Source organism: Myotis brandtii, unplaced genomic scaffold (assembly GCF_000412655.1).
Source record: "Myotis brandtii unplaced genomic scaffold, ASM41265v1 scaffold2070, whole genome shotgun sequence".
Lineage (NCBI taxonomy): Eukaryota > Metazoa > Chordata > Mammalia > Chiroptera > Vespertilionidae > Myotis > Myotis brandtii.
The window spans coordinates 103200-117926 of record NW_005357737.1 but is presented as its reverse complement, the minus strand read 5'-3'; the positions used below and the strand labels follow the sequence as shown (position 1 = coordinate 117926).

General features: G+C 41.2%; 1 protein-coding gene across 5 annotated transcripts in view; it reads left to right on the top strand.

The window, feature by feature from the left end:
* LOC102240725 (cytochrome P450 4V2) overlaps positions 1-14727 on the top strand; it is a 38770-nt gene that overhangs the window by 10357 nt on the left and 13686 nt on the right. Inside the window, exons 4-10 of one of the 5 annotated variants that reach the window (XM_014539005.1) lie at positions 53-243; positions 624-693; positions 2372-2498; positions 4445-4630; positions 10355-10457; positions 13013-13117; positions 13441-13546. In XM_014539005.1, the coding sequence (XP_014394491.1) occupies positions 53-243; positions 624-693; positions 2372-2498; positions 4445-4630; positions 10355-10457; positions 13013-13117; positions 13441-13463 (805 nt within the window). In that variant the 3' untranslated portion in view covers positions 13464-13546. Of the gene's footprint in view, positions 1-52; positions 244-623; positions 694-2371; positions 2499-4444; positions 4631-10354; positions 10853-11065; positions 11117-12479; positions 12528-13012; positions 13118-13440; positions 13547-14727 lie in introns of those variants that run through there. The other 4 variants (XM_014539006.1, XM_014539008.1, XM_014539009.1 and 1 more) reach the window with 4 other exon arrangements.

Here is a 14727-nt window from a genome sequence, read left to right as displayed (position 1 = left end):
TTGCTTTGGATGTTGCTTTTCTCTTCTTTGTAACCATGTCTTGTATTTCTAGTACTGGAAACAAATGGCGCTCCAGGAGAAAAATGTTAACACCCACTTTCCATTTTACCATTCTGGAAGACTTCTTAGGTGTCATGAATGAACAAGCCAACATATTGGTTAATAAGCTTGAAAAACATGTTGATGGAGAAAAATTTAACTGCTTTTTTTACATCACTCTTTGTGCCTTAGATATAATCTGTGGTAAGTCTCATGGATTTGTTTCTAGAACTATGGTGTAAACATACAATGGTCCAAATAGAAAATAACATTCCACTGGGCATGCAAATGAAGGGGTTAGAAAGGATATTGGCTTCTTTGGGGCGGTCCTTCTGCTAAATTAGTCTCCTGAAAAGCATTACCCCCTGCTAGTTTAAGCAGAAGAGCCAACCTGCCAGGAAGGTCAGAGGGAAGAAGGAGCATGAACAGGGAGTAGGAGAAACAAAAGGTGCAAGAGTGAAAGGGGAAAGGAACAATTCTAAAATATATAAGAATTTATGTCTTTTTTCAAGTGTTTGCCACTGGAAAATAAACACAAGGCATGTGCAAGAATTGAATGGTTGCTTCTCACCCATATTTTGCAGAAACGGCTATGGGCAGGAATATTGATGCTCAGACTAATGATGATTCTGAGTATGTCCGTGCAGTTTATAGGTAAATGGAGCCCTTCTAATTATTTTTTAAATTGTTACAAATTTAAGCTTTAAAAAATATTGCTAGTAATTTTTGGTTTGTCTTGTACCTTTTTCATTGTTTCAAAATGAAATATTGCACTAAAAATAAACCTAATTATATATGCATGTATTTTAACAGTAGAGGATTTATTGTAAAAATTATGGCACAGCCAGGCTCTGGTATAATTTTAAATGATTATTTTATGATATGTTGAGAAATTACATTATGATGATTATTAATAAGATAAAGATAAAGACAATATTTTTAGCATGATAACCACTAGGTATAAAAAAATTTTCATTAAAAAAAACTTGTAGATATCATTATAGAATGTTAGCTGTGATTATTGTTTTGTGTTATGTGCTTCTCTTTCTTGTTTGAGTTGTTATTAATTATTTCTTCCCATATTTTCTGCACTAAGTATGTATTATTTTTTAATTGAAATAATCACATTTACTTTGAAAAATTGCTTGAGATTATTCCAGTATTAAAGGCAGGGCCAGGGTTTGATTTGAGGAATTCTGTCTTTAAGTCCACTGCCCATTTAATTTTAACACATATTAAATTACTAGAGGCCCAGTGCATGAAATTCGTGCACCTGGGGTGGGGTGGTTCCCTTGTCCAGATTGCAAGATAGCACAGGCCAGGCCAAGGGACACCACTGCTGCATGCTCGAGGCCAGGGAGAGATGCGGGATGTTGGCCAGCCAGGAAGGGACCCCAGGAGGGCTCCTGGGCATGTCTGGCCCATCTTGCTCAGTCCCATTTGGATGGACACCAGCAGCAAGCTAACGTACCAGTTGGAGTATCTGACCCTGTTGGTCAGTGCATGTCATAGCAAGTGGTTGAGCGGCCGTAGCATATCATTAGCATATTAAACTTTGATTGGTTGAATGGCCGACTGCACGATGAGACATTCAACATGTAAGGCTTTTATTATATAGAATATAATCTGCCATTCATTACACAAGATACTGACTAATTTTATAGTGGTCCACAGTACAGAATAATAGGGAGACAAGCATTGAAACAAATAAGTATAAACTTATAAACTATAATAATTGCTTAGAAAGAAAAAGTAAAGTTGATATTCGAGAAGAAAACAGCAATAGGGCCCACAGATTGAGTGACCAGGAAAGGCCACTCTGCAGAATTGGCCTGTAAGCTGCTCTCAAAGGAGATCATGTCTAGGTCTCTCTACTACATCACTGGAAATGTTGAGGGAGGGACTCGGGACAATGATGTGACAGGGGGGCACTTTACTGGAGAGGAGGACAGCCAGAGGAGTAATCAAGCAAATGCGTGGACATTAAACAGGCAGATTTCATCCCACCCTGTGGTATAAGAGGTACAGGCAGCTCAGGGAGGTCCGGAACTCTTCCTGGAGAAACAGAAGGAGAGATCAGATGGCCATCTAGTAAGGATGTTTTGCAATGCATTCTTCATTTTCTAAAGGACCCATTTAATTTTTAAGCTTCCTTGGATGTGTAATAAACCATGCCTTCATTTTTGAGCATAAAGCATAGAGCTCTAAGTAGCCACTAAGACGAATTATTATCGTTGCCACATATTATCCTCATTGAGGCCAGGCACCAAATAGGTACACAAGCAATGCACATTTTGATATATCAGCTGATACATTTGCATCCTGTTTATAGGATGAGTGACTTGATACATCGAAGAATCAAGAAGATTTGGTTTTGGCATGACGTTTTGTACCTTTTGTTTAAAGAAGGATGGGACCACAGAAGGAACCTAAAGATCTTACATAATTTTACCACCAATGTAAGTCCTCATTTTTTTTATTGTGGTCACACATACATAACATAAAATTTATCATAATAGCCATTTTAAGTGTGCCATTCAGTGGCATTAGGGGCATTAACAATGTTGTGCAACCTCTACCACTATCACTTTCTACAACTTTTATAAGTGCATGACTCCTATGTTTGTTAACATGCCCAGTCATTAATGTTCCCTACTGAGGGAGGTTAATCTATTGGGGGAAGTTGTCTATAAATAAATAATTCCAAAATGTGATATGAGCGATGGTAGTTTATTAACAAAATGGGTGCTATGCTAAGGGAATAAAGATACAGGTTTCTGTGTTATAAGAATATTCTGAAAAATGTTTGGATTAGGCAATGGTTTTCAAAGACAAAGGGCATTTATAGCAGTACCTTAAACTGGAAAAGATAAAAATTAACTAGATATTACTATTTAATTTTTAATGACAAGGAAATAGTAATGTTCTGGATATAGTCTGTCTTTGTGTTAAAATTATGTATATTAAAGGCAAACTTTAATTGAAAACATGCATTATAATTTAAATGTACAGATAAAAGTGGCCAAGTAATTATATTTATCCTTTGCTGTAAATTTTAGTTTAAAACATGATGGCCTTGCTTCCTGACCATGAGGTACTGCCTCCACCAACAGATCAAGTTGTTAGAGTCCCTAGATGCTAGATGAATGAGATGTTGGGGTGAGCTGCCCTCAGTGGAGTATAGCATAATTGCCTGGCCAGAGGTGAACGGTGAACAGTTTGTATTTTATGGGGATAATTACACTTGTCTTCAAATTTCATGCATTAATATCAGTATCAATAATGAATGAATTCCAAACTGGATGGATAATATCAAAAATTGCACACTGAGTGCCAGGCACTAGGGGTTACACCAAGAATCAAAGAGAGGACATGGTGCTTGTCTGTACGGAACTTGGGGTCTGTTCATTCAAAGCAGAAGCAGGTTTGGACAATTGCTTGAAAGGAGGAGAAAGTAGAAATGTGTAACCAAATTAAGCTCAGGGGCTTTCATTTTTTTATTCATTCAAAACATACCTGATGAACATTTTTAAAATGCCACACAGTGTTCTAAAGGTTAGAAAAATGTCAATGAATAAAGTCAAATTTTCTGCTACATTAAAGTTGGAGGCAAAAGTAACTAAATAACAAATACAATGCCAGGTGGTAAGTGAAATGGAAAAAAGGTAAAGTAGGCTTAGGAAGAGAGTGAGTGCTAGGGAGTAGGGTAGCAGTGACCCTGACAGTGTGACATGGGGCAGCAGAGCTCTAAAACTAGGGTGGAAGCTAGTCATGCTGGCTTCTGAGGCAAGAATATTCTAGCAGAAGGAGTGGCAAGCATACATGGTGATTCTTTTCTCCAATACAACATGTAATTAGAATGATCTATAATTAATTTATTATATAATGACTAGGGGCCCAGCATGGGAGATTGCGCGAGAGCCAGAACCAGTGTGCCCTGGGACCCAGAGTCAAGTCCCGCTGGTGCCGTGGGACACAGCATCAAGGCACCTCCTGGTAACCGGTCTTTGTCGTTATGGCTTTAAGACCATTGGGTTTTTATTCTATAGATTGTGTTCTCTCCACCACCCCAACTTTTTCTCATGAGCTCTTTCAACTCGCTGGGCCCTATTCAGGAGACTACTACTCTATTCGCATGTTGGAAAGGCTGTAAAAATAGTCCTTAGAAATGATGTATTTGTCTGACATTATATTTGTTTTTAAAAATCTTATCAAATAACGCCCTAAAAATGCTCATAGAAAGCTTTACTATATTTTCAAAAAACCTAAGTTCCTGTTGAGTCAGACAGAACAGGAACGGCTTAGAAAAAATCAGTCAAAGAAGCTAGTATATTTTCACAGGAAAATGGATTATTAGGCCATATCAAATTCCACACAAAAGCATGTGATCATTTCATTCATACAGGTCATCAATGAACGGGCCAATGAAATAAAGAGAGATGAAGAATGTAAAAGTGATGACAAAGGCACGACCCTCTCCAATAGAAAACGCAAGGCTTTTCTCGACCTGCTTGTAAATGTGATGGATGATGAAGGGAACAAGCTCAGCCTTGAGGCAATTCGAGAAGAAGTGGACACTTTTATGTTTGAGGTATGTTGCATTGTCATGTTAGTCTCAGGTATCATCATTAAACAAATTACAGTTCCTGTTATATAACAAGAAAATGATTTTTTTAAAAATTAATATTGGGAGTTAAAACAGCTAAGGATGAAGAAATAGCCAGCACTAATACTTAGACATGTTTAAGCATTTAATAGTAAAATTAGAAATAACATGAAATAGCAAGGATTATTTGTAGCCTGCTTTTAAAATATTTTGGGATCCTTGGTATGATGATCTCTTCTCAATTTATTTTTAACTTAAAAATAATCAATTTATAGGAATTCTTTTAAAAAGTTTTTAGCATTTTTTAAAAGTCTGATCACATTTTGAAGTAGCTTGTTATAACTGATGAAGAGTCATTATATTGTAGTTAGAAAATACAAAGTTTAAGACCCTATAAATACCAGATCAACTTTCTTCTTCAGAAAAAGCTGTAGACCTGTATGGGTTTTTTTTCTTCCCAACATCAGGGAAGTTTTCTGTCATTATTTCTTCAAACTGGTTTTCTATTCCTTTCTCTACCTCCTCTCCTTCTCGCACCCCTATTATGCAGATGTTTCGTTTCTTGTTGTCCCAAAGCTCCCTTAGGCTCACCTCCTGCTTTTTAAGTTTTTTTTCTTTTTCCGGTTGCTGCTGTGTTTGTGTGTTTTTTCCTACCTTGTCTTCTAATTTGCTGATGTTGTACTCAGCCTCTTCAAGTCTGCTGTTGAAGCCTTCCTTTGTGTTCTTTATTGCAGCTAGGTCATTCTTCATTTCCTCTTGATTCCTTTTCATGTTGGTGACATTCTTAGTCAGCTTCTTATAATTCTCATTGAATTGTGTGTATTTATCATCCAGATGTTTGAGCATCCTTATAACCATCACTCTGAATTCTTTCTCTGATAAGTTACTTGCCTCCATTTCATTTAATTCCCTTTCTGGTGATTCCTTTATTTCTTTCCTTTGGGGATTGTTTTTATGTCTCCCCATTTTTTGCTGTAATGTTTTAATTGTTTCTATGTCTTAGATCAAACTGCTTTGCTACCCAGGTTGTTTTGGGGGTGGTGCTATGTAGCTGATGATTTTTGGGACCCAGTGGTGCAGTCTCTCAGTTCTCCTGAGCTTGGTGATCTAGTGGAGCCTACTACTTGAGCTATTTGAGTTCTCTTGATGTAGTTGGGTCTTGAATGTTAGTTTATTAAACTTGGATGAAGTCTCGTCATGGATTGGCAATGTGACTCACCCCCAGTTTCATTGTGCAAGCTGTTGTGGATGTGATCGTGGTTCCAGCTCTTGTGGAAAGGGTTGCCTGAGGTCTCACTGGTATGTGCTCACTATGAGTTCCCAGAGTGCATGGGCTAGGGAGTTTGGGGTCTTGGGGCCTGAGGTTCAGGTACTTTGACTTTGGCTGGTGTTGTGTGACTCTTGCTGGGGTAGTGTCACTCTGTAACTCACTATGAGGGTCCTGGAGCCTGGGATGGTGGGGGCAGCTGTACCGTAGCCTGTGGTTGAGGTAGTGGGACTCTGGCCAAAGTGATTTCCCTCTCTGAATAATGAGGGGGTTCAGGATCCAGCAGCTCAGGTTGTAGGAATCTCGGAGTCTATGGTTGAAACAATGTGACCTTGTCTAGGGAGGCGGGTCCTCAGTAACTCACCAAGGTGTCCAGAGGTAGGCAGCCAGAAGGGGATGTCATGGATCCTGTTGAGGGAGCCGTGTGCCCTTGGTTGGAGAGGCACACACCCAATGGAAGCTCACAGAGGGGCCCAGGAACCATCTGCTGGGGCTGTGTGCTCGTGGGGCCCACAAGCTGGAGCTGCAAGATCATGGTGTGCCGCCAACTGGGGGAGAGAGAAGTCCCAGTTTCTGTTCTGGGAGCTGTGTGCCCTTGGTTGGATATGTGTGCCCAGTGGCAGCTTACAGAGGCACCCCGGAGCTGTCAGCTAGGGCAGTGGCTCAGGGGGCCCATGTACTGGAGCAGCACTACCATGGAGACTGGATGCTGGCAGCCAAGGTCATGCCTTGAGGTGGTTCAGAGAGGCACCCTGGAGCCACCTGCTTGGGGGCAGACTCAGGGGACCTGTGTGCTGAAACCACATGATCACTGTGTCTGTGGGCAGGCAGCCGCGAAGGGGGAAGTCGGAGTTTCTACTGCCAGGGCTGTGCGACCTTATTTGGATATGTGCACACCCAGCGGTGACTCACGAGGCACCAGAGAGCCATCTGCCAGGGCCGCGAATTCAGGATGCCCGTGCACTGGACTGATGTGATCTTGGTGTCCAGAGGTTGGCAGCCGCGAAGCTGTAAGTCCCACTTACTGTTACAGGAGCCATGCGCCCTTGGAGGTAGATGTCCTAGGGTCTGCAGGTCTGTGGACGAGGCAGCAGGACTTTGGCTGGTGTGGCTGCAGGGTTGCGGGCCGTGTTCAAGGTCAGTCTAGGTGGTGGTGCTCATGAGTTCCTAGAGGAGGCCACTCTCCCCAGCCAGATGGCGTGGGCTCCCTGCCTGAGCCCCACAGCCCAGGAAGTGCCTTCAGCAGTGGTAGGGGCTCCCTGTCCAGGAGAGCCTGGCCTGCCAGCTTCTGATACTCCTGCCGGATTTAACTGTCCCTCACTCATGCACACACACACTACACATGTCCACTCACTCCCCTGTCAATTCCTCACTCAATCACACCCTCTCCCTCACCTCCATCCTGCCAGCCACCATCTTCCCAGCTCCTTCTAGTAGAGAATTTAACCAGTTTGTGATTCTAAGGAAATTTCTGGTCTTTACATTAAAAAAAGAGACAAATTTAAAAATACATAGTATTATTGATTGTTTTTTAGGCAGATAGAGAAAGGGGTAGGGAGAGAGAGATAGAAACATCAATGATGAGAAAAAAATCATTGATTGGCTGCCTCCTGCATGTGCCCTGATGAGGAATTGAACCGTGACCTCCTGATTTATAGGTCCACACTCAACCACTGAACCACACAGGCTGGGTAAAAGATGAATTTTTTGCAAAGATAATTTTACTAGTGACTACATTAAATATTATAAAGAGAAAACCTCTTAACATGTGGCTTACCAAGTAAAGATTAAGAAATGGTTTTAAAAGGCAGCATGTGAAATATCCTGGAAATAGAAGAAAGGGAAAACCATCAGTTTTCAATGGCAGACTTCATGCATTGTGTTTGCTCTGCCTGCAGCTGCCTGGGTTGAGTCCCTCCCCAGGGAGGAAGTTCTGCGCCCTGTAGCAGGAAACAAGAGATGTGAAGGGTTTACAGACCTGACTTCTCCCAGGTCTGTGCTGACTGGCCAAACGAGACAGGCCCAGTCATTGCAGATCTCTGACACAGTCCCCCTGTGTGGAAAGTGGAAAGATGAACTATATCAGCGGTTTTAAACTTCTATTTTAAGCAGATCACTTTATAGAAAAGAAACATTATGCAGAAAATGGACAACTAATTCACTAAAGAGTGGGCTGTGGGGCCAAATCCCAGCTCTGACCTATACTAGTGTGACCTCTCAGGCACCTCCTCTCCCTTTTGAGACTTCTGTGTCCTCGCTGTTACAGCACGGGCCTCACAGAACAGCTCTGAGGACTAGGTGAATCGTTTTCTAATGTGCACCAACCATCGTGCCTGGCACATTCTTGTGCAACAGATATTGGCTGGTGTCTGATGTTGAAGTGGCCCCTGTACCCACACATGCATACACATACTCACACCTGCACATACACATCCATCTCCCACCAGTAACCTCTCACTTCCACACACACAAAAAACAAACTAAGGATCTCTTTCTTGCATCTCTAACATTCTTTGAAGTTCTAATTTTTTCCTTCTTCCCATGAAACAGTAGGCATAGCATGTATAACTACAATATTCTGACCTCCTCCATAAGAGGATGCAGGCTGTTGCTGCCAGGCCTTCTATTTTATTATTTTAATTTTAAATTTCATTTTATTTATTTTTAAAATCTTTATTGTTAAAAGTACTACATATGTCCTCCATTTTCCCCCAATAACCCCTTATGGCCTGCTCCTGTCCTCCACCCCAGGCCTTCACCACCTTATTGTCTGTGTCCATGGGTTATGCATATATGCATACAAGTTCTTTGGTTGATCTCTTCCCATCCCCTCACACCCCCACCCCCTCCTTCCCTCTGAGATGGAACAGACAATCTGTTCCATACTTCTATGTCTGTGCCAGGCCTTTTAGGCTCCTGGTCTGGCTGATTCTTGCCCTGCGCAGTTCCGCCAATGCACTTGTTGGCTCTGTGCTTTGTGTTTTCTGCCTTTGGGTCGCAGAAAAAAATAAAACAGGAACTTCATTTTCAAATTCAAGGGAAGCTATTAGAATTGTTTAGCAAGAGCATGTCCTCTATGACTTTGTTAAACAACTGAGTGACATGGGCCAGCTTTTGTCTGGACTTCAGGGTCATTTCTGTAAAGAAATTGCAAGTATGAGAAAAGACAATAATGCCAACATCAGAAAATTGCAGAAGAGTCCTCAACAATTCCACTTAGAGATAAAACAAGTGCTTCAGAACTTCTGCCCAAGAGATGAAATATTACAATGGTCACTTGTGTTGCATAGGGTAAATGGACCAGTAAAAGTTTTAATAGTATCTTTTATTTTTCAAATACATTTTTTTCCTGAAGAACTTACCATTTTGCATGTAGATGTCCTGATAAGATGAGGACAGGAAATAAGGGGCTGATGCCTAAAGACACTGAATGGACAGAGAATAAGGTCATCCAGGGTGTGAGCATCATTATTGGATCTGGACTCTCCTCACCCGGATCCTCCACGCTTCCCGAGGTGAAGAATGTGGACTCTGCTTTGTCATCAGAAACTCCGAGGGTCCTACTCTTCCCTCCACCTCCTATGAAGCTGTTGGGCCCTGGGAAAGTCATTTAGCATCTTTTGGGGGCTCAGTTTGTCATCTCTAAAATGTGAATAGCAGTATCAAGAATCCCATGGAGATTTTAAATATATATATATTTTTATAGATTTCAGAGAAATGTATTTTTATTGAAGGGAGGGGGAGAGACAGAAACATCAATAATGAGAGAGAATCATTGATTAGCTGCCTCCTGCATGCCCCCTACTGGGGATTGAGCCCACAACCCCATGTGTCATGACCAGGAATCGAACCATGACCTCCTGGTTCATAGGTCGATACTCAAACACTGAGCCACGCCGGACGGGCCCCCATGGATTTTCTGTGAAAAATAATTGAGTTCGTTTCTGCAAAATGTTTGGTATTTTGCCTCAAACTCATCAAGGTTTAAATGGGGCAATTTATCAACTTCTTGATGTGGAGACTCTTGCTCAGAATCACCCATGTGCTCCCTGGAGTACGGGTGAAGTCAACCATACAAATGGGGGACTGTGGAGAAATGCAGATCTGGCCACTTGGCTCAGGAAAGTCACACTTTTATTCCCTCAAAAACAGTCCAGCGCACAGAATGCCCTTGGAATGCCCCCTGTTAGCCCAGCCCAGCCACTCTCACCAAGTATGTGACTCTGTCATATTGAAATGTCCCTGTACCCAGAGGCATCCCCTTTGAAGGGATTGTTTCATTGGTTTGTTCCCCACAGAGGTAACATACTGTATAAAATTAACTTGTCTGGGGTCACGTCACAGCTGTCAAATCCAGAGACAATTCAAAATAGAGTTAGCATCCCTAACCTTCTCAATAGAACTCTGCTTTCTAAGCTTTTTTTTTTCTCTTACATTTGTAGGGCCATGACACAACTGCAGCTGGAATAAACTGGGCCTTGTACCTATTGAGTTGCCATCCAGAAGTCCAGAAAAAATTAGACAATGAACTGGATGAAGTGTTTGGTATGTATGGCCCTTTCACTACTTACATTGAAGATCCCAAGGCACTGAAGCAAATGCCATTCTTGCTCATTAAGAATGTGCAGTCAGGCCTGTTCGAAAGACACTGTAATAAGCAGGAATGCTGCCATATGGGACCCCTTCCAGGCCTAATGTCCTTTGCAAGACCTCATCCATTTGTTTATGGGCGTTTGCTGATTGCTTGGCATGTGACTGCACCGGGGGAGATCCTGGGGATACATAGATAAATATCACTGTCCTCAAAAACCTTGCTGCTGCAAGTGAAGCAGACACTGTGTAGAAAGTATCAAGTCATGGCCGTGTGCTTGAGCGATATGAGGAAGGAAGGGGCTAGCAGAGAGCAGAGAGGAGAGGTGAAGCTGGTTAGTGGGTCAAGGAGAGCTGTTCCATATAGGATTGCTGTGGGTTAAGCTGATGGGACATACATTTCTTTTGTACAACCAGTAACCTGTAGGTAAGGAGTCCTAGGTTGATGCCAATAGGGATGTTGTGAGAATCCTGGGCTTGCTCTTTTCTCTCTCTCTGTCATTTTTATCATGGTGGATTTTGTTTTCTCAATTGTTGTTCTGTGTCTCATGTTTATCTCTAAGGCAAGAAGGGGAGGAGGGGATGAAGGATAATATTAGTCTCCTTTGACTGCTCTTAGGCTCAAATACTAATTTTATTTTAATCACCTTTCTTCCATTTCCAGACGAAATTTATTCTCTTATAGTTCTGGACACCAGAAGGCCCAGATCAGTATCTCTGAGTTAAATCAATCTGTTGGCAGGGCTGCACTTTTTGGAAGCCTGAGGGGAGAATCCACTCCTTCTGGTGACTGCCAACATACCTTGGCTTATGGCCACATCATTCCAATCTCTGTCTCCATCTTCACATGGCCTTCTCTTCTATGGGTGTGTGTCAAATCTTCCTCTGCTCCCTCTTATCATAACATTTGTGATGGCATTCATGGCCCAACTGGATAATCCACGATCATCTCTCCATTTTAAGATCCTTGATAAAATCTTCAAAAGCACCTTTTCCCAAAAAAAGTAATATTTAAATATTCTAGGGATTAGGACCTGATATATTTGTGGGTCATGATCAGCCTACCACAAAGGAACTGTGCATTGTGCCATCAACTTAATCCTTTTAAAATCAGATTAATCAGATGTCATATGCCTTCCCATGGCTGGGAAGAGAAAGGTAAACGTTGGGTTGGACAACGAACAAAGTGGTGTCTGATAGATTTTCCTAGTGCAAAGTGGGAAGGAATAGCCCTGACCGGTATGGCTCAGTGAATAGAACGTCAGTCTGTGGACTAAAGGGTCCCGGGTTCGATTCCAGTCAAGGGCATGTACCTTGGTTGCGGGCACATCCCCAGTGGGGGATGTGCAGGAGGCAGCTGATAAATGTTTCTTTCTCATAAATGTTTCTAACTCTCTATAGCTCACCCTTCCTCTCTGTAAAAAATCAATAAAATATATTTTTTAAAAAGTGGGGAAGGAATAATAAAGGAAAAGAGGAGGAGGTGGAAGACAATCTGGAAAGAGAGGCTCCAGTTGCACAATGGCAAAGTGGAGAAGTTGGAAGATAATAGTAAGCATCAAAGGACAGGTGGAATTCAGAACATTTGTTAGAACCCATTGAGAGGTAAAGTGGGAAAAGTAATTTCATGTCCAGATAGTGTGAGGACTGGATTTTCATACCAAGAGGGAAGACTTTGTTTCGTAGAACAGAGATGATCTAAACTTCTGGGCTCTGTTTCTGTCATTATTTCATTTTTCCTATATCAAGTTGAATTTCTCTCAGATTGCCTCTGGTGGGTAATTTGGGTGTTCTAGAAACCCAGGTTCCTTTGGAATGTGTTCCCATGTTGGTGTTTTTTACAATTTCTAGCCCAATGCAGGTGTCACAAATGCTTTTGGATCTCACATGATTAGTGACACCATTTTTACTAGAATTTTTATTCGGCTGCTTCTCATGCTTTTTGCTAATTGTGCCTCTCTTCTCTTCTATCCCCAGTATTAGTTCTAAACATTTTTTGAGCCACTGATGTTTGGATATTGAGATGTAAGCATTCATTCCTCTTTTTTTGTTTTGTTTTGTTGCTGGTGTAAACTTCACATTTAGTTTCAGTATAGAAAGCAACTGGTACATTTTTAATGTTTAAAATTGAGCATTATCTTTTCTTTCCAGTGAAACAAACAAAAAAAAATCACATAAACAGGAACAAAACTACAATAGAGAATGACAATTCCAAATAAGATTCTGCAGGTCCCCTCTTCTCCTATTGAGTTGCAACCCTCAGGCCACTATTAGGAGAGAATTTTATTTTAAAAGTATCATCTTAAACTGCAAGAGAGTCCATTAAACATCACAATTAAACATACCAAAGGGGAAGCCTTGTTGTCAAAATGCCCACTTAACTAACCCAAACATCTCATATCTACCCTTTGACCTTCTATAAACCCATTTATTTTAATTTTAAAAAATGTTCCATACCAGAGAAAGTAGACAGGTGTATGTCGGTAAATGCTAACTGTCCACATTCACAGAGACACAGTGTAATCTGTGTGCTCAATGTACAGAGAAAGGAGGGAAAAAGCTAGAATTCTGTGCACTACTGCGCGGGCTGAGGCTCCAGCCTCCAGTGGAGCAAAGTAAGCAGGTTTTTCTTTCCCATGGAGCACAGAGGCATTGATTCCACACAGTGTTTGTTGAGTCAGGAAGGGATAAAAGTGAATTTGGACTTGTGTGCATGCATATTAGCCTAACCAATGGACACAGACAACATGGGGGTGAGTGCATGAGTGGGGGCATAGGAGGGCAATGGGGAGATAAGGACACAAATGTAATACCTTAATAAATGAAGAAAAATAAATTTTAAAAATCAATGGAAAAATACTTCTAAAAGTAAAAAAAAAAAAAGTGAATTTGGAACAGAAAGCGTTAGAAATTCTTTTCCCACTGTATTCTACTCAAGGTATTTCCCCCCAAATAAGTTGAGAACCAGGATGTAAGGGAGAGAAAAGACTTCAAGAGCAGGATGACTGAGTCTAAGAGTAAAACAAAACAAAACAAAACAAAACCCAGACTGTAACTTGCTCCCAGTGACTGGAGGAAACTTTTAAAAACAAGGGTGAAATCCATCAATGTTCCTTAGTCACCGTCTCCTTCATCTTCATCAGCTTCTTTGTTGGTAGCTTTCAATCCTCTCCCTCTCCCCCTCCATCATCATCTTCTTCTCTTCTCCTTCCCCATCTTCATCTTCCATATCAGGAAGCAAGTAGTAATGAATTGGATTTTGGCAAATACCACCTTTGATGATCTCTCCCAACTTATCTGCACCTCCATCAGAATGGCCATAAACCAGATTTTTGTTTCTCGGCCTCTTCCTGCTGGCTTTATCCTGCATTGGATTTGAACATTTCATCAAATCCTTTCCAGATATTTCGTGGACTTTGAAAATGCATCACGGCTTGCACTCAGATGAAATTCTTTGGGTACAACTATTTTCCAAGGAAGGGTTTTCATTGCAATGAAAATCTGTTCTGTGACCTGATTTATTACTTTTCAATTCTGTCACTTCAACTCTGGTTAAATAACACAGTGCCTTTCCATCTGTCTCCCTGAGCAGTGCAGGATAGAGATGGTCGTGCAAATGTTGTGCTCAAAAATGTGGGATTTGGGCCATCAATTCCTACCTATTCTGAAAAACAATGGTTGGTAGAATTTGTTATATGTCCGCCTTCAGAATCTTCTCACTGGCTTGTTCATTGAGTTGGTCTGTCTCATATTTTTGCTTTCTCAATATGTTTCTGCTGTGATTTTTCTCCCCTTGGCAAGTCCAAGAAGCCATTTGGATTTTTTTCTGAGGAGGAAATGGAGAACATTTGGGGGCCAGGCTATAGGGAGAGTCCAGGAACCTGACCCAGGAGAAGATTCACTTCTGAAAGAGGCTCTGATAATTCAAAATTAAATGTTTTAAACTTATAGTTTCATACATTCACAAGTTATACAACTGTCACCTCTAATTCCAACCCATTTCAGCAGCCAAAAGGAAACCCTGCACCATTAATCAGCCACTCCCCATTTTCTCCTCCTCCAGCCCCTGGAGGCACCTCATTTACACTCTGTCTCTATGGATTTATCTTCTCTGAGTACTTCCTCCAAATTTAATGATACAACATGTGACCTTTTGTATCTTTTTTTACTTAGCATTATTGTCTCATTTAATTTTGATTATCTATACTATTAAGAATTTTACTTT